The sequence below is a fragment of the Peromyscus maniculatus genome, chromosome 3 (assembly GCF_049852395.1).
Source record: "Peromyscus maniculatus bairdii isolate BWxNUB_F1_BW_parent chromosome 3, HU_Pman_BW_mat_3.1, whole genome shotgun sequence".
Taxonomy (NCBI): domain Eukaryota; kingdom Metazoa; phylum Chordata; class Mammalia; order Rodentia; family Cricetidae; genus Peromyscus; species Peromyscus maniculatus.
Window position 1 is genome coordinate 113,393,747 of NC_134854.1, and position 19,505 is coordinate 113,413,251.

Genomic DNA, 19,505 nt, shown 5'->3' on the forward strand with positions numbered 1-19,505 from the left:
GCAGGGTGATCTAGACTGTGGAGAACTGAGATGTAGGTGCGCCCATGCCTAGTTTCTGCAGGCCTGCCTCTGGGCAGCTTTGTGCCTGGGCACCACTTCTGGCCATCACAGCATGCTCAAGAGTACTGGGTCCACGAGGAGAAGCAGAAGGGCGGCGCAGTACTGAGACTCAAAGTGTAGCCAGGACGCGGAGACGCGATGCCGAGACCGGGTGCCGAGAGGGGGCTCAGAGACCGGGACAAGAGAGCCAGGACTCCTATGCGCGCGTGTTGAGCCTGGGGCTGGGCGAAGATGTCTTGGCAAAAGCCGAGGCCCCGCCCCGAGGCGGGACCTGTTGGGCGGGGTCTTAAGGCCTGGCTCGTCCCGCTCTTCCCCGCCCCGAGCCGCGCGCAACCCGGGCTCTGGATTCACCGACGGCGGGTGCACCGATGGACGGCCGGCGGCGCAGCGCAGCACAGAGCACCGGGTGAGTACGGGGCCCTCAGTCTCCACGCCGCGCTCCCTCCAGGTCGGTCATCTTCTCTTGACCCCTGGCTGCGTCTCTCCGGCCCTCCAATCCCCAGCCTTGTCCCTCGGGGTCTCCCAGGATCATCCCCCACCACCACCACCACCACAGCAGGGAAGACTGGGCCTCTCAGTCTGGCACCACCCCACCCGCAGTCACACACTGCCACACACGTACTCGCCCTCACGCTAGCAGAAGTTACTGCAAACTCTGCAGAGGCGCGGGCCACCCCACCCCCCAGTCCAGAATCTCTCACGCAGGGGCTGTGCACACTCACCTCTCCCACATCCCTCTGCACGCGTGCTTCCACACACACCGGCCTGTCCTTCCAGCATCCCGCAGACACGCAAATGTGACCGTGTTAAACACGTGTGCCTTCGACACCCCAGAACAAGTTTGGCCCAACATCAGTTAGTGTGCCATGCTTATCTCCGTCCACTGTTTTACATACATCTCCACACAGGCCTGAGGACACAGAGGGCCCTCACATTCAGGTGCACAGACAGCATCGTGGCCCCTAGCACCTCTGTTTCTCCTGGTGAGTGGGAGCCTTGGCTTAGGGAGAAGAGGGTGGCTGCTGGTGTTATTCTTGGCTCACTCTTGCTATGACCTGGGTGGCTGTGTGTGTGTGTGTGGGGCACAGGAGGGACTCAGTCTTCAGGGGGTGGGCTTGGAGTCTCACAACCTCTTGTTTCGTCCCTCCTTCATCCTGGTCTCCTAGGCAAGGGTGCCCACGCCGTCCTCCTCTGCCGTCCTGAGATCTTGCCCATCTGCTTTGTGATGATGGACACTCAGGCCAGTCAGAAGTTGTTCTGAGCCAGCAGGTGTCCTGGGACAGTCCAGAGAGGACAAAAAGGAGGCTGTGGTGTGGGTGCATGTTGCTCAGAGGGTGATGAGCCAGGCCCTCCCCAGGAGAGGCTGAGTGACTTGGGTGGCAGCAGAGGGCTCCCTGGGCTTGGCGCTGAGTGGAAGGGATGCATGTTTGGGAGGGAATGCCGACCTCACCTTCCCGAGGTGCCAAGCGCGGGGGGGCGGGGGGGGGGCGGGGTGCAGGACCCCCAAGAGGAAAGGCAGGATGGGAGGTGTTGCCAAGGGCCGGTACCTACCCCTTGACTTTCCGCCCACCCCACCATCTAGTATGTAGAAAGCCTCTGACTTGAGGCACAGACCCACCAACCCCAGCCGTGATTGGCTCTGTATGTTTTGCTTGGCTCTCAATATGCTATTATTGTTTTTAAAAATTTAATTAGCTGCCAGCATTTACTAACTGGCAGCTTTCACAGAAAAGTCCGGATTTCCGTCTTTTCTTGAAAAATACAAGCCCCGGTGCTCAGGATTCATTATGCTTTTGTGGCTTCCTTCACCCAGTGCTGATTGCCTGCCATCCTTGGGGACGGGCCAGGCACACCGTTGGTTGCTGTCCCCGCCAGGCCTTCCTTCTAGGCTCCTGTCTGACCGTTAGAGACCTATTTTGGCTGTGGCCCTTTGAATGCGTTACTACCTCAAGAGTGGGCCCAGGCTAGGCTCCGCCAGGGCAGGAAGCCTTCAGTGAGTACCTTGGTTACTACAGAGGTGGGAGTGTCCCGGACTCGGGTCTACAGGGGATCTCGGTGATGGGGTAGACATTTTGTGCTGGTCTGTGGGGGTGATGGCCTGGTGTCCTCACCAGAGGAAGGTCAGAGCTCCTGGTTTTCACACCCCCAAACAAAGCTCTCTGCCCTTCCAGCATTGAACCCTGAGAAAGAGAGACCTTGATGTCAGTGGCTCTGGAGCTTCCTGAGTCTCATCCACTGCTGACACATATAGGTGCTCGATAAATGCTCCTGCCATGACCGGAGGCAAATAAACTGCTCCTTAGGATCACAGCGGAGCTGAACCCAGGGCTCAGGAATAAGATCACACACAGCCTGGCTACATGACCCTTTAGTGTCTGATGAGCGTGACAGTCCCCTTTGCTGTGACTCCTATGGCACCAGGTAGAGTCCACAAAGTCTGGGCAAATCCATGGCACTGTTCAGGTGTGTCCTCTCGGCCATCTGCTGGCCTTGTACCTTAGATTTAGAAGCGAGGCTGTGAGCAATTTTGTTGTATCATCCCTCCAGCTGCCCTTGGCAAATAAGAAGCCAGAGAGATGGACTCAGGAGACCATGCAAGCCAAGCTCACGTTCCGGCAGGCAGCTGCTGGATGTGTGGCTCAGAGTGGGCTAGCCAATGGGTTATTCTAAGACGAGATTTCGGTGGCCTTCCACACTCATCCTTTGCATGTGGCTGATTGTAGGTATGCTGAGCACCCCTGTGACCTGTGGCTGCCTGTCCATGGCTCATAGGACATGGAGAGCGGGCAGCTGCTGACCTCTCCTTGGTGTTGTTTGGAGATTTCCTGCTAGGGAGCTGGTCTAGAGCTTGGCTGCCTGCCCCCTTCACTGGGCCTCAGTCTTTTCTTTTGTATGGTAGAGATTTCTGGCATCTTCTAGTGCCTGTGAGCATGCAGTAAGGAGGTGGAGATGGGGACGTATCGCTGCCTGGGGGGTCCAGCCTCCAGCAGCACAGGGCCCAAAGGGAAATCCATAGAGTCGGCATGTACTAGATTTTTTTTTTTTTTAAATCTGAGAGGGTTAGGGAAAGATACTCACATATTCTCTTGATGATTTCCTTCAGACCTTTTCTTTATTCTTCTTTTGCATTCTCTGTTCTTTATTTTCCCGGTGATTCCCTTCTCTTGTTCTTGATGTTTTCCTTCTAACTCTGTCTTTATTCTTGATGTTTCCCTTCTAGTTCCTTCTAACTCTCTCATTCTTAATATTTTCCTTCTAACTTTCTAATTCCTGATATTTTCCTCCTAACTCACTTTAATTCTCTCATTCTTGATGCTTTCCTTTTAACTCTTATTCTTAATGTTTTCCTTCTAGCTTATTTTAACTCTTCCTTGATTCATTTTCTTACAGTTTATATACCTGAGCAAAATCTTTCAGGCAATATAAAAATAATATTTTGGTTACACTCTGTTTTTCAAGTGAATGATTACAAAACAAACCGTAACAAAACAGCATGTTTTCCATATCCCTTACATGATTAAACATTTTACATATTACAGGTAAAAAATAAATTATCCCAAGAACCCACTTACATTCATACCCAAGGAACTTGTTATAGATCAACCATGTAGGCAAGCAAGATAGTTTTCTCAGTCAGGTCTTTTACTGGCAGGCTGCAGTTTTGCAGTTATAAAGAAAGGGCCAATTACTTTATTACTTATCTTGAAAGGTAATCTTATAAGGAATCCTAAAGGAATCACAAATCTAAACTTTTATATATGAAAAAGAATCAGTCAGCTCTACTTTAAATCTTTAGGGTACATACCCACTCATCAATAGTTTTTTTATATCAGGAGATTGAGGGCAAAAATGGGTACAAGGAATTAATCATCGCCTTTGGTCATCAACCAATGCTAGCAAGGAAAGTACGTCATCTAGTAATAATTGGGCTGCTTTGTTCTTGTTCTCTGAACTTAAAGAGTTCTGTATTCAACTATGTACCTGCCTAAAACTTTAGATTATCTTCTTGGGTTTTTGACCTCAAGGCTATTTGACAAAAACATCTTAGTCTAACTTTAAGTTATTTTCAAAGCTTTGTTTCAGCTGTGATGCACACTGAAACCTGTGAACACATCTCCCAACATTAAGGTTAAAAGAATTTAATCTAGCTTGGTTAACTGGGACTCTACTGTTTTTCTTTTTCTTTTCTCTCTTTTTTTTTTCAAGACAGGGTTTTTCTGTGTAGTTTTTGGAGCCTGACCAGGCTGACCAGGCTGGCCTCAAACTCACAGAGATTCATCTGCCTCTGCCTCCTGAGTGCTGGGATTAAAGGCGTGAGCCACCACCGCCCGGCTTCAATTGTTTTTCTTAATCATTAACTTAAGCCATAGTCTATATGGCTCCTCAATAGGAACTTATGTGTTGTAGCTGTGTGACACTTCCTTGTTTATTTTTTTAAACACCAAAAACGCTATTTAAACTAACATTATTATTATTATCAATTAGACAGCACAGCTTAAGAAGAAATCATCATAATAATCCACAGGTTAAAATGCCCAGTAAACAGGATGTTTCCATGAGATAAATACACTACATTACAGGTAGTGGGGATCTCCCCACACCCATCCACACCATGCCAGATACCAGAGAAAGATGGCAGCAGCAAACATGTGAAGGCACAGCAGAAGCAAAAGACCTTCAGGGGGTCTATGGTCTCAGGGCCTTGCCTATCCGAGATTCACCCATCAAGGAGTTGCCTCCTGGTGGGCTGACCTTGAATTTCAGTTGTCACCTGATGCTCCTCTAACATGGCCACCAGCAGGGATGACTGTGTAACATTTTATCCAGGCCAGGTACAGGTGCAGATGTTACGGGGGCTGGGGGTGGGTGAAGCAGATGCTGTGCGTGTTGCTATGCAGCTGATTTTCTCTCTGGAGGGGTGAAATGGGGGATTCAGATGGGAACATACTGAGGAGGGAAAGACAGCCAGATACATACCCAGGTGGACCTGGAGGCCGTTCGTGTGTGTGTGTGTGTGTGTGTGTGTGTGTGTGTGTGTGTGTGTGTGTATGTGTGTTGGTCGTTTGGTTTTGAGACAGTCTTGTTGGGTGGAGGGGCTGGCCTAGATTTTACCTTGTAGCCTAGGCTTAGGGGGGCTGTAGGAACAGAGAAGGTATGATGTGTGCAGCAGGGAGTTTGAAATTTCCTGGGACTTTTTGTTTGTTTGTTTTATTTTGCTTTTTGAAACAGGGTCTTGCTATGTAGCTCTGTCTGGCTTCAACTCACTATGTAGACAATGTTGGCCTTGAACTTCCAGAGATCTACCTACCTCTGCCTTTCTAGTGTTCCAATTAAAGGAGTGTGTCAACATGTCCCAGAAGTTCCTGGAAGTTTTGAACCAAGAAGCCCCAAGATGCAGGTCCATGTAAAGATGCTCTGAACGGGTCTGGGTCCTGGAGGCTTTGTGCCTCTGCAGAATGGTGCCATGTGGCCCCTGAGCCCTCCTCAGAGCCAGGCCTGGTGGTGTGTACACCAAGCTTCCTGTGAGATGTGCTGGTCAAATAGAAGAGAGGTTGTGTGGAAAGATCTAGAAGCTCTGCTGGAAGATGAAAACGAAAAGCTGCCACTTGTGTAGCCATGTTGCCTTGTGTAAGGACAGAATACACATTTACAGGGGCCTGCCTGTGCAGTAGCCACTACCCTGAGAGGACAGGCGTGAAATGTGCTCACCTGGGAAGGGACAGTGCAAGAGAGGAGAGACTCCCCACTGTATGCCTTGTTGTATTTGGGGGTTTGAGCCTTGTCGGTGATGTAGGCTCAGAACACACAGGAGAGGCTGCCATTGTTGACCAGCAGCAGTGGTTAGTGTGCATAAGGCCCTGGGAGCCACCCTTAGTGACAGAGAAAATAAACCTCCAAACAATACACAAAGCTGAAAGCCCTCGATGAACGGGTGTTCGCTTGTGAGAGCTGGTGTTCACATCCCTGTGTTCATGACCTCATTGAACAGATCGACTTCTCCCTGGCATGAACTGTGAAAGTTTCCACGGTGATTACATTATATGGTGCCAAAGTCACGCTTTGCAAAGTCCAGCCAGTGAGCCAAAGGAAATCCCTCCCCTCCCTCCCTCCTCTCTCCCTCTCCTTTCCTCTCACCTCCTTTCCTGGGGTGTGCACTCCTGGTTAATTCCCGAGGGCTGTCTGGAATGGGCATTTGGCATTTGGTGGGGAGCTTGTGTCCTCATTTGGTCTTAGGCACATAGCTCAGCCCCGGGGGCTGGCTCAGACCCCACTCTTGCATGGCGAGAAGCTGGTACAGAAAAATCCCGTTTGGCCTCCTATGAGGTTCACAGCTCTACTGTCCAAATATTGCCCTTGTTCAGGCCGCTTGACTCACTCAGCCTCCGAGCCTCAGTTTTCCTTACTGTGAAGTGGGTATTGCGGTCCTCTCTTAGTTTTGTCAGAGAAGACGCACCTTCATTCAGTAGGTCTTCACTGAGCACCACTGAGTGTGGAATGCTTCTGAGTGCTGAGGATAACCCAGTGACTCAGGCCACATCCTCCACATCATCGAGCTTGATTTGGTGGGAGACACAGACTGGAGGCAGATGGTAGACACATCTGTGTGAGCAGAGGGACATGTGAGGCTGCCTAGGACAGGGACTGAGGGTGGGCTTAACATTAGGGCCCACACCCTGGGTACTGCTGCCAGGAGAGACATTAAGACAGAAGCCTGTCAGGAGCAAGTGACCAGAAACAGTTACAGGACGAGACCTCTCCCCACCTCATGACTGAAGGGGCTTATCAAAGTGGATGGTCATGGAGGTGAGTAAGGGTGGCCCCTGGAGCTGCTACACTGTTAGGGGATTCTGATGGGTCAGGGTGCAATCTGGTTGAAATGCGAGATCCCCGTGGCTGCAATCGCGAGAGTGGGCTGGAGGTGACATCAGGGTTATCTCCCCCATCCCATCAGGTTATCTCCTACCTTCTACTACAGTTGGCAGTTGGAGCTGGGACCAAAGTGGTCATGATGGAAATGAGAAGGGACGAGATGCTGGGCTCAACTGAAGGTGGGTGTGCTGGGATTCCTGCTGTATCAGAAGTAGACCGAGGGAAAGGGGAAGCTGGTACAAGACCCAGGGGCCCCCGATGATAGAGCCATAGATCAGAATCCTCCGATCACTTGAGTCCACAGTAGTCCAGGCCTCTTTCTGAGGCCTGAAAGCTCCTCTGTGCTCTATACCCTCCCAACAGGCTTGAACCTGGCAGGGCTGGCAGTGGGGGGGAGCTCTGTATACTGAAGGGGTGAATGGAGACTGCGGGATGGGATGGGGGCTTCAGTGGGAGCTGTGGACACTGGTAGGCTGTGGACACTGAGGGATGGTTGAGAATCTAGTGGGTGCTTTGTGGGAATGTCCGTGGAGGTGCTTGCTGGAGTTGTTGGGGCTCGTGAGTTGGTTCCGCAAGCTTCCTTGCCAGGGCCGGTGCACAGAGGGAGGAAGATGTCTCTCATGGCAGTCTTGGGGTGCGGCACGCACAGTCTAGGTGCACAGCCAATCTGGAGGAGAGTGTAGGGAGTTCAGAGGCTGCGAAGCTGAGCCAGGAGGCAGCCACATTCAGCTGAGCCTCAGGAGAGCTGGGAAGCTTCCTGGACAGGTTGGGACCCCCATTTCAAGGGGAAGGGAGAATGAGAAGGACAGGGGCCCTGAGAAAGCCTGGCTCCTCTTGGTGAGTGGATTGATCATGAGAGAGGAGGTAGACAGAACCTCGGGAATGGAGAACCCCTAATTTTGCGCAAAGGGCCAGTGACAGGTACTTCAGAATACTCTGAACACAGGGGGGACAAGGCCAGAACTCTTGAGGTGATAGGGAAGGTAGACGAAGGCTCTGAGAGGGCATGCCTGCTGGCAGTCACCCTAAGGAGGAAGAATGGGCTGGAGCCAGCTCTGTCCGCCTCCATGTCCTCAGCATGGGTGCTACAGGCCTCCTTTTGGCACGTCCTTTCCAGGGGGCCGTGAGGGTCAGGCTGTACGTCATTTATAGCCATTGTTCTTGAAGTTACTGTAACCTGGAAACCGTACAGAAATGCCTCTGCATGGGGCTGATTGTTGCAGGGAAAGTGCAGGTCTGGGGGAAGGTTACTTCCTTCCTCGGGGTGGGAGTCTGACTGTATTGTCCTTGGCCAGGGTCCCCACCCACGTCTTCCAGTTGGTGAGGAAATGGTGCCACCCACCATTTGGCAGAGGCCAAGGGGATGGTGGGAGCCTTAGGAGGTGGGGGCTGGGGCACTGAGCGCTAAGTGCCGCGTCCACAAGAGGACATTGCTTGAGGCAGACCTGGTTCCCCCCAGGTCTCTCATCCCTTTGGGCCTCAGTTGGCTCATCTTTGAGCTGGGGCAGCATTCCTGGCTCTGCTGACCTTTGGGGGCCCAAGGATGGTTTGCATATGGAAAGAGGCTTTGGAGTGTGGGGAGGGCCAGACAGTGTGTGGGATGTGTGGAGAAGGCTGGCTGGCCACTTGCCTTTGGTCTTAGCCACAGGGTATCTCGTCCAGCCTCAGAGTCTCCATCTGAGTGATTGAGTTGACAGCCCCCTCCCAGAGGCAGATGGAGATGGAAGGAAGGTCACAATCTGTGCATCCCCCCCCAACACATGCTGAGCAGGTGGGTAGCACTGAGTGGTGGCTTCTCTCTTGTCACCCCTCCACTCCTCTGGTTGCTGAGGTGGCACTGTTGATCCTTGTGGTCCTGCTTACCAGGTCTCGGTGCCCCCAGAATCCATTCTCCCTTACCTGTGACCCCCAGCCTGAATGTCTAGCCCTTCATTTTACCCAAGGGAACATTCAGAAAATCTAGAAAGTTCTGGTTTTAGGGTTCTCTCAACCAGGAAACACATCAGAGAAAATTGCAGTAGGGACCCCTTGGGACCCCTGACCACCCTTCTTGCTAGTTCCTTTGGGTCTGACCTTATTCTTAGAACTGATCCTAAGGGCAGTGAGATAAGCCAGGAAGTGAAGAGAGAGAGACAGAGGGAGAGAAGGAGAGAGGGAGAGAGAGAGACAAGAGACAGAGAGAGAGAGAGAGAGAGAGAGAGAGAGAGAGAGAGAGAGAGAGAGAAGAGGAGAGGAGAGGAGAGGAGAGGAGAGGAGAGGAGAGGAGAGAAGAGAGAGAGAGAGAGAGAGAGAGAGAGAGAGAGAGAGAGAGAGAGAGAGAGAGAGAGGAGAGAAGAGAGAGAGAGGAGAGAGAGAGAGAGAAGAGAGAGAGTCACGTGTATTCACATACCCTTTGTTCCTGGGTTCCGCAGGCAGTACCCTTAGCCCTCTGCGGTTCAGATGACTGGGCTCCTCAGGTAATGCTCCTGGTCCTCTGCAGTGAATCACTGCATTCTTCAGCCTCTACACTGCCTCCTAATCCCCCCAGGGTTGCAGAGAGGTTGCAGTAGCTGGATTCTTCTGCAGGGGAGAGAATCGCTGGGGCCCTGGGTCACCCGCTTTGAGTTGCCTAGCACTCATGCATTGGATATTGAGCCCCATCGTCAGGAGCACCCAGCTTGGTCTTGATCCCTTGTCTCTGCCTCAGCTGACTGTCTTGGCAGGGTTTGAGGTGGGGTGGGGTTTCTCAGACTCTTGGTCTGACGGTTGTACCATGGCTGGGACCAGATCTTGCTGGTTTTTGCATACCGCCACCTGCTTTTTGGTAGTCTTGAGAAACACACAAATTCCAGGTTTGTGCCAATAAATTGTTGCTTGGCAAAGGCCCTTGGGAGTTGCGGAGAGGCCAGCTGCCCTCTTCCTTGGCTGGCATCTCTGTCCAGCTGTGGTGGCAGCTGGGGAGGATGGGTGTAGAGTGCCAGTCAGTCACTGAAGGACCCTGAAGGCTGTATGTGCTGGGCAGAGGGAAGCGGGGTATGCTGGCGGGGGGGAGGGGCTGTGCTCCACAGCCGGGGCTGGAGAGCTGGCTTGTACTCAGAAGAGCTGGAAAGTGGCCAGGTGAGGGGAGCCCATCACATGTGTGGCCATGTATGCATCCATGACCCTGGAAAAGAATCTTCAGGCTTCCCCTAGAAAGGCCTTGAGAAAGAAGGAAAGACAGAAGTGCTGTGAGAGACTGTGGGACCATGTCGCTGCCACCATGCTGCCTCCAGTTCCCCCCCCCCTCCAAAGGCTACCTCATTCTCCACAAAGAGATGGGCTAGCCCTTCTCAGAGGTTTGGATTCCACAGTGGTGGGTTTTATTACTCATTTTTCAGCATCTAGGGATGCTCGTGTTGAATTTTCTTCCAGCTCTTGCCTAGCAAGATGATGAGCCACACTGAGTTCCAGCCTTGTGTGGCTTCTGGCGTCTGATGCCATTGTGGAGCGTGGGCAGCGAGGTCTTCTCTTGTATTGTCTGTGTCTGCTTTAGATTTCAGGATTTTCCTGGTTTTATAATGGGAGGAGGGGGAAGGCACATTCCATTTTTCAAGGTCTGGAGCAATTTTTAAAACAATCTTTTAATAGGATGGAAATTTTGAGGGGCCCTGTCTGTGCTGTCTCACGCTGGCCTCTGTCAAAAGGGTTTCCATTTCATTCTCAGTCTCCTGGGAGGACATTGGTGCTTTCCTGCAACAGGCAGGGGACTGAGCTCAGAGAGTCGCAGCCTGTCACCTGTGGACACACAGCAGGGAGCTCACTCTGCTGGCGTCTCAATTAGGCCAGTCTGACTCCAGGGCCTGAGCTCTGGTGCTGGTCCCCAGGGCAGGGAGCTGTCTGAGGTGCTGGCCAGCTGTGGAGCCCCGGGGCTTGGTCTGGGCTGTGTTGTGGAAAGGAAGAACTCTGACTCAGGACTTCCCTCGTCTGTCTGTGACATCCATGGGCAAGCCTGGCTCTTTGCTCCCATTCATACAGTCACTGTCCACTGGCCCATGACTCCATTCATCCTATGCTGATGTACCCAGCTACTACCCACCTCCACCCTCCATCTCCTCACCCACCCAGTCACCACCCACCTCTGTCCTCCAGCTCCTCATCCACTCAACTACCACCCACTAACCAGTTTACCTTCCCACCCATCTGTCCTCCACCCACAAACAACCCACCTACCCAGCTCCTATGGTCTTCTCACCAGCATCTACTTACTTATCCATTTTTTTGATAAGTTCATGTAACCATCTATTAACTCACATTTTTACCCATCTGTCTTCCTTCTGATTCATTTACCTAACTAGCCACTTACCCACCCACTGACACACTCATCTCCCTACCAAACCATCTGTCCACCCATCCACTCACCTAGCTACCTGTCCACTCATTCACTTACCCATTTATCCACCCACCCAGTCACCCTCCCATGTATCCATATACACATCCACCCTTCCACTCATATATCCATACACCCACCAATTCACCCACCTACTACACATATATCTCCCTGTTCATTCATTTATCCACCCATCCATCCATCCATCCATCCATCCATCCATCCATCATCCATCCATCCATCCATCCACCCATCCATCCCACCAGCTACTCATCCATGTATCCATCTACTCACTACCTATCTACTTACTCTCCTTTTATCTACTTCCTAACCCTTTGGGCTTGACCTTGGGCATGGGATGGGGTTAGAGGCTGCAATTTCAGAGGAAAGATATATCTCAGGTTGGGGTAATGATAAGAGGAGAATTTGGGGATCAGAAAGAATCTTCTAGTTTGTTTGGTAGGAATTGGTTCTTTGGAGGGCTCCCGAGGGAGACAGCTTGGGAGATATGGGTGGGGGAGGATAAGTGCTTGTCGCAAAGTGATCCTTGGGGTTTTTCATTTCAGCTGGGAGGCCAGGCACAAGTCCCTGTCTCCACAGAATATGCGTGTATGTCTGCTAAGACTTGGGTGCCAGGGACAGCCTGGTCCAAGTTAGCTTGGGTTAGCTCATTGTAAGTTTGGCTTTTCAGTCAGCTTCAGGTGCAGCTAGTGCAGGTGCCCTACAGCTGTGGCCATGCCTCTTTCTCTTCTTCTTTCTTTCTTTCTTTCTTTCTTTCTTTCTTTCTTTCTTTCTTTCTTTCTTTCTTTCTTTCTTTCTTTCTTTCTTTCTTTCTTTCTTTCTTCCTTCCTTCCTTCCTTCCTTCCTTCCTTCCTTTCTCTTTCTTTCTTTCTTTCTTTCTTTCTTTCTTTCTTTCTTTCTTTCTTTCTTTCTTTCTTTCTTTCTTTCTTTCTTCCTCCCTCCCTCCCTCCCTCCCTCCCTCCCTCCCTCCCCCTCCCTCCCTCCCTCCCTCCCTCCCTCCCTCCCCCTCCCTCCCTCCCTCCCTCTCCCTCCCTCCCTCCCTCCCTCCCTCACTCCCCCTCCCTCCCTCCCTCCCTCCCCCTCCCTCCCCCTCCCTCCCTCCCTCACTCCCCCTCCCTCCCTCCCTCCCTCCCTCCCTCCCTCCCTCCCTCCCTTCCTTCGAACTGAACTGGTTCCAGTGTCCTCAGTCTCCTTCTGAGGACAGAGTGACTTCAGAGATCCTTGATGCCTCATACAGGATGATAGAGAGAGGTAATTCTCCACTGTCTCCCCTAAGCTGGGTCCTGTGGACTCAGGCTTGGTCTCCATCACCAAACACTGTTGCAAGGGAAATGCAAGTGCAGAGTTGCATGCAGTGGTCCCCAGTAGGTACTCCAGGGGCTGTTCTTGGAAAGGGGGGATGTGCAGGGTGGTCAGATTCATCCTTCGTGCCCCACAGAGGTTTGCAGAGCCCACCGAGGGGCTCACTGGATGCAGCTCAGGCAGGCAGGACCTTGAGCTAGCTCAGGGAGGTCAAGCGTGCACAATTGTAGGCTGGATGGAGCCCCAGGTAGGAGTGCTGAGATCAGCCTTGGCCCAGGCAAACTCTTTTCACTGCTCCACCCTGGGACTGCTTCCGCTTTGTGGGCTCGTAACTGGGAAAGGCGAAGATGGAGCACCCCAGAGCCAAAAGCAACATTTTCTTTTCTCTAAGGTTAATTGAGAGTGCTGGGCGTTAAGCTGTGTAATTTTTCACCTGCTTGTCCTGGTTATGAGATTAGCAGTTCATACCTATGAACCCGAGGGTCAGCCCTCTCCCAACACTTGGCAGCATTTTATTCTTTTCTTTCTTAGGGAGGGGTGGAAAGGGAGACTGAAGCCTGGCTGTTCCATTGAGAGTTTATTTTTCCAACATTCTCATGAGCTCACCCCATTGAAGGGAAGTCCAGGGGCTGGAGAGTGAGTGAGGAGCTAGCTGCCCGGCACCCTAAATCCCACATGGGACCGAGCAAGCACATCCAGATTGTTTTGTTTTGTTGGTTTGTTTTTGTTTTTAACACTTATTTTATTGTTATGTACCCCAGGCTGGCCTCAAATGCCTAGGCTCCATCGTTCCTCCTGCCTCAGTCTCCCAAGTAGCTTGGACCATAGGCATGGGCCATGATCTAAATCCACTGATCTAAATCCATGACTTGCTTTTGGACCCAGAATTTCTCTCCTCCTTCAGGACAATTGGAGTGGGTGGCACAGTCCTTTTCACCCATTGTCTTCAGGCTGGACCATACTTCCCGGCCCATCCCTTACCCAAGTTCTGTGCCCCAGAAGACTCCAGACCCTTCTCTGAGTCCCAGCTGATTCCTTCCCTGCACAGCCAGGCTTGATTTGAGGCAGTCACACCATGCAGTATTCTGACTGAGTCACAGGGAATAAAGAAAGTAGAGCTCCAGATAGAAGCCAGGCCCGATGATAGCTGGCGGTGTGTGTGGCCTCACGTCCCTTCCCCAGGTCCCTGTCCTGTCCTCTTTCTTTTGTTGCCTTTTTCTTGGTTCCTTTTCTTTTGTAAATCATCTTACTGAGGAAAAGCACATGTACAAACAACAACAACAACAAAACCCATGCTTCAGTGTCAGGGTGGAGCCAGAGGGCAGACCCTTGGGTAGCACCATCTTTGTGAGTCAAGAGGACATGGCTGTCCCTGGGAGGCATGGTGGCTCTGTGGACCCTTCTTCAGGGGATTTGGCTACAGGGAGGCATATTCCCTAGCTCTGCCTCCTGCCTCAGTCTCTAACTAGGGATGTGTGGGCGACAGTCACAGATCTGCTGGAAACACATGGCCTGCAGGCTGGCGGTTGGACACGTCTCTGGGCTTTTCTGGATTTCCTGCTTTCTAGGACTGGGATTGTCCTCAGACCTTGGCAGCTTCTCTTTGGATTCCAATCATGCTGTTACCCAGTGACCCTCGGCAGAGCAGTGCGGGCCTGTTGCTCTGCCAAGCTCCCAGGGCACTGTGTCTGCGTAATTAAGGTCTCCTTCCCTCCCCTTCTCTTCCTTGTCCCCTGACCACCTTTCTTGTTGTCCACTTCCCATCTGCTGTCTCTCTTGCATAGTACCCACAGTGTGCCAGGCTGATGTGTGTCCCGGGGCCTTTGCACATGCGTTTCCTCTGCCCATGGCCATACCCCAGACCTTTGGGTGGCTGCACATAGTTTTGCTGGGTAAGTCTCAGATGGAATGTCACTTCCTCGGCCTCCTCTCTCCTCTTTCACCAAGGGTATTTACAGTTCGCGTCACAATGCCCAGATTGTCTTACTGATTTCTTCCCTGTTTTTTTTTTTTTCTACATTAGGTTATTGGTTCCATAAGAATCTCTCTCTCTCTCTCTCTCTCTCTCTCTCTCTCTCTCTCTCTCTCTCTCTCTCTCTCTCACACACACACACACACACACACACACACACACACACACACACACACAAGCATACACATTCTTTTTTTTTTTCCTGGTTGTTATTTATGGTAGTAGTAGCCTTACTATGTGGCCCAAGTGGACCTTGAACTCATGATCTTGTATCACAATTTTCCAAGTGCTGAGATGACAGGTGTGACCTAGAGGGAGGACTTTTGTGGTCTTCTTCACTGTCCCATCTTGGTACTTGGCACAGAGCTGACTGGGGTGGGGTGGGGTGGGGTGAGGAGGTGCTTGCTGAACTGATGGACTTGGGCTCCTGTCCCATTTCAGGTCTGGGTTCTTATCCCCTTATCACTTTCTGATTGTGGGTCCTTGGACAGGCCACTTATCCCATCTAGGCCTCAGTTTCCTCATCCGTGAATTATAGCTAAATGAAACAAACATGTCTGGACTCCCACAGCTTGGTGTCTGGCATCGTCTGCTCTGAGGAAGTCAAGTGTATATGAAGCTGGTCAACTGCTGAGCTCCTGACTGAGCGCTGGTGCCAAGATCCAGCTTATTTTCCCAGCCATCTGATGACTTCCTCTTATCAGATGAGGAGCACCGGGTCATTCTCTAATTTCCCTTTTGGCACTGGCTGCCAGGAAGCTTACTACTAAAGGCAGGTTTCAGGGCCAGCACTTGTTTCCTGCCTGGTCTTCCCTGTCCCCTCTCTGTGCCTTGGCCACTCTCTTTTGGCTTTTGGTTTGAGCTGTGCGTGTGAGGTGGTTTTCTGTTTTTTGTGTTTTTTTTTTTTTTTTTTTTGTAAAAATACACACAATTTGTCATTTTTGACTGTGCGACTCAGTGTCATTAAGAGCAGCTACAGTACTTGCAGCTCTATTTCTGTCTCTAGACTCTTTAATCCTGAACAGAAATTCTGGCCATTCAGTACCAGCTCCCTCTGTGTCCTGGCACCCACCATCAGCATTCTGTCTGAGTCTATATTTGTGCCTGGGGCCTTTTCACATGCATTGCCTCTGCCCATGGCCATACCCCAGACCTTTGGATGGCTGCACATAGTTTTGCTGGCTAAGTCTCAGATGGAATGTCACCTCTTTGGCTCCCTCTGTCCTCTTTTGCCAAGGGTGTGTCTAATTCTCATCACAATGCCTACACTGTGTAAGTGTAAGTGGACTCTTTAGTGGGTGTCCCTTTTGACTAACTTGTCACTAGACATCATATCCTCAAGGGGCATTTACATGGTGGCCTGTGCCAGAATGTCCTTGCTGAGGCTGGTGGCATTCCATCGTCTGGATAAGTGGGTTGTCTTTATTGGCCTCTCTACCAGTGGGCAGCATGCAGTGATGAGTATGGGCATGTGGGATTAGTTTTAATAGACATAGTCTTATCTTTCCGGGCCTTGGGTGAATCCAGGATCATCTGCATTAAAAGTAGGTTCTGGCCAATTTTAGAACAAAGCCATCGTCAGTGTGTATGTGAGTGTGTGTGTGTGTGTCTCTCTCTCTCTGTTTGTCTGTGTATATGTGTCTGTGTGTGCATATTTGTGTGTATGTGTGTGTCTTTCTGTGTGTTTATGTGTGTGTATGTCTGTATTATGTGTGCATGTATTCTATGTGTCTCTATGTGTGGGTCTGTGTGTGTGTGTGTGTGTTTGTATCTGTGTGTCTGTGTGTGTTTGTGTGTGGTATGTCTGTGTGTAGGCACGTATTCTGTGTGTCTCTGTATATGTGGGTTTGTGTGTATGTTTGTATGTGTCTGTGTGTGTTTGGTCTGTGTGTGTGCATGTGTTCTGTGTGTCTCTGTATGTGTAGGTCTGTGTGTGTGTCATGTGTTTACTTCTGTGTCTGTGTGTGCTAGGCATGCATGGCTCCAGTTCCCTCTCACCTGGAGACCCCAGTTGGGAAGTGTTGGCTGCTGGTGACTCACACCTGTATCTTCTCCAGCTGCTCGCTCTTGGCTGGCAGGTGTCTCCTCATCTTGGTGTGCTGGAAGGTAGCTCTTCCTGGTCTTTGGTGGGGTGAGGGCTGCGCTCTGGAGCCTTTACCCTGCAAGGTCCATTGGTAGCCTTGTGCTGTGCTGAAGCTGAGACCCTAACCCCTGTTTTCTCTCCTTGTCCCCGGAGCTCTGCTGGGGGTGTACACATGTCCATATCCCAGACTTGAGGCCAATGGGAGCATGGGGCACATCTCTCACCATTAAAGGTTTGAGGAACTGTAGGCTGTTGATTGGATCTGAAGAGACGGACACACCGAGGGTGACTAGTTGCTAGACACAGTGGCCGCTAAGTAGAGGGTAAAGTAGAGGAAGAATTGCCCTGAAGTTTAAGGCCATCCTGGTCTACACAGTGAGTGCCAGGCTATCCAAGACTACATGGCCAAACTGTGTCTCAAAGGAGAAGCCCAAGTCCTTGTGGAATCAAGACCAGGAGCTTTCAGATTTCCCAGCGAGCTAGAAAGGCTGAGTCAGTCTAGGGCAGTGTGTTCAGTTTGGTACCTCAACACAAGGTCCCATGGGTGGACCTGTGTACAGATGGCCCGGCTGCTGACTTGTGCTGTCCTCTGGTTGGATGTGGGGATGGGTCTGGCAGCCTTGAGGGTGGCACCCTGGCCAGGTGGAACTGACTGCTTATGTTCTGACTAGCCAGCAAGAAGGGCTCTCATGTTTATTTCCCTGCGGTCAGCCCAGCTGTTTGTAAGACCTAGGGTTCTCTGTGGCTGCCTGTCATTTAAAGGAGATTCCTTCCAAATGCTTGAGAGGTTTTAAGGCTACAGCGCCAGGCTGAGGCTTTCCTCCAGAGCTGCCCATCCAGTGCAGGCTGCCAGCTAAAACAGGATTTCAGAAACACAGCAAGTGAATATGTTCTAACGATTGCAGGAGTGTATTCATGCTGACCTAGTGTTCATTGCTGTTCTGAAACCTCAGTGTGACCGCGTATCCTGGGTTTTTATTTCCTAGTTCTAGCAGACCTCTTCTTGTCAGAATCGCAAGTTGTCAGAGAACTGGAGAAGCAAAGGACTCGTCTTACTGTGTAACAGATGCAGAAGTACTCCCTTGTTGAAAGTTTCTTCTCCCACAGCTTAATTATCTACAGCCAATAGTGGCCTAAAATATCAAGTAGAAAATCTCAGGAATAAACATTGCAGGTTTGAAATGGCGTGTATTCTGGGGCGAGTGATGATCTCTAATGCCCTCCTGCATGGGACCCGAGCCACTCTGTCCAGTGGATCCATGCTGTGTTCACTACCCTCCCGCTAGTTACTTAGTAGTTACTTGATATGGAGCTTGTCTTTAAGTGGCCCTGTGCCACTTAATCATGGCCCCAAAGCAAGGAAGTGCTGACAGTGCTAATTGATGTGACAAAGAGAGGCAGGAAGTGCTTGTTGGAGGGGAAGGGGTAAGTAAAGGAGGAAGTTTGCCTGCTGAGGGTGCTTTGATCTAAAGTAAGGATTGCAGGAGTTGGAGATGTTTGAGGTCTCAGGCATCCCCGGGGAACCAAGAATGCTTTCCCAGAGAATAAGGAGGATTGCTGGGGACTGCCATAATGTGGTCATTGCTCTCATCTGGCAACAATAGAATGTCTTCCTGGGGCCACTCTGACCTTCCAGTGCCCTTGCCAGCTCAGAGTCCTGTAACAGTGTGGAGGTTAACTTGTCAGTCACTTCACTGGAGGGCTGTGGTGTGTAGAGTGTCTGGAACAGTGAGGACACAAGGAGGAGCTGTGACCAGTCAGAGAGACCAGCAGTAGTCTAAGCAACGTCCTGGAGCACCCGTGGCTGGTATGCCAGAGACCTGTTCCTCTTGGGCATCCGGCTCACCCAGGGGCCTGTGTGAGAAGGATATGGAGAAGGGATCTCCAAAAGGTACCCTGGGAGAGAGAACTTTGCCGAACGGGCCTCTACCCCAAAGGCCCTGTCTATGTGAAGTCAAGGCACACGTTTTCTAAAAATTAAAGATTCTGTCTGTGTGTGTGTGTGTGTGTGTGTGGTATATGTGTGTGCACATTTGCAAGTGTGCCTGTGTGTGGAGGCCATAGGTCAGTGGTGGGCGTCTTCCTCTTTCTCTCTCCCCACCTTATGTTTTGAGACACAGTCTCTCACGGACCCTGGAGCTCACCAATTCAGCTGGCCCCAGGGACCTTCCCGTCTTCTCTTCCCCAGAGCTGGAAATACAGTACATGTGTAGCTGCACCCAGATTCTTAGATAGGCCTTGGGAATCAAGCTCAGGTCCTCGTGCTTGGGAAGCAAGCAAGGCTGGCCCAGCCCCCAGGTCCCTGGGCATGTGTCCTCCTGTCCCGGGAACATGCTTGCCTTGCACGTGGGCTGCCTCAGTGACTGCGTTCCTGTTCTCTTTCCTACCTTCCCACTTAGCGTTCCACTTTGAAGGTGCACGGGGGGCCCCACTTTCCATGCTGTGGGGTCCGTTAAGGGGTGTGCCTCTGGAGCTGCAGACAGGGCAGAAAGGGAGCTGTGGCCACCTGGGTCTGGATGGCAAGGGGTAGCCACGGGGAGCCAACAATGGCTATGACAGGAGGAGGGAGAGTGAGGGACGGGAACGGTGGCCGTGGAAAAAGGAGGACAGCCACAGTATCCCAGAGGGGAGGAGGGCAACAAGGGAGGAGTGGACACCCTGGCCTCTCTGTCCCTCCCTTTGACTAGACAGGAAGCTGGAGAACCAAGATGGAGTCTCAGCAGAGTCCAGCCTCCCTGGCATAGAGCAGCACAGCTGGGGACGGACAGCCAGACAGTAACTCCCACAGGGACCCCACCAACCCGCAGACCAGCCCTGTGCTCCCTGGGTGTGGAGTGCATGTCAGCTGCATG

At 51.5% G+C, this 19,505-nt stretch overlaps 1 protein-coding gene across 3 annotated transcripts in view; it reads left to right on the forward strand.

Moving 5' to 3' along the window:
* Positions 1-344: 344 nt before the first annotated feature.
* The window catches only part of Fbln2 (fibulin 2), a 62,103-nt gene continuing 42,942 nt past the window's right edge, over positions 345-19,505 (forward strand). For 2 of the 3 annotated variants that reach the window (XM_006972537.4, XM_006972538.4), the window contains exon 1: positions 345-466. In XM_006972537.4, coding sequence (XP_006972599.3) covers positions 429-466 — 38 coding nt within the window. In that variant the 5' untranslated portion in view covers positions 345-428. Of the gene's footprint in view, positions 467-968; positions 1,044-19,505 lie in introns of all 3 variants that reach the window. The other variant, XM_042273646.2, reaches the window with a different exon arrangement.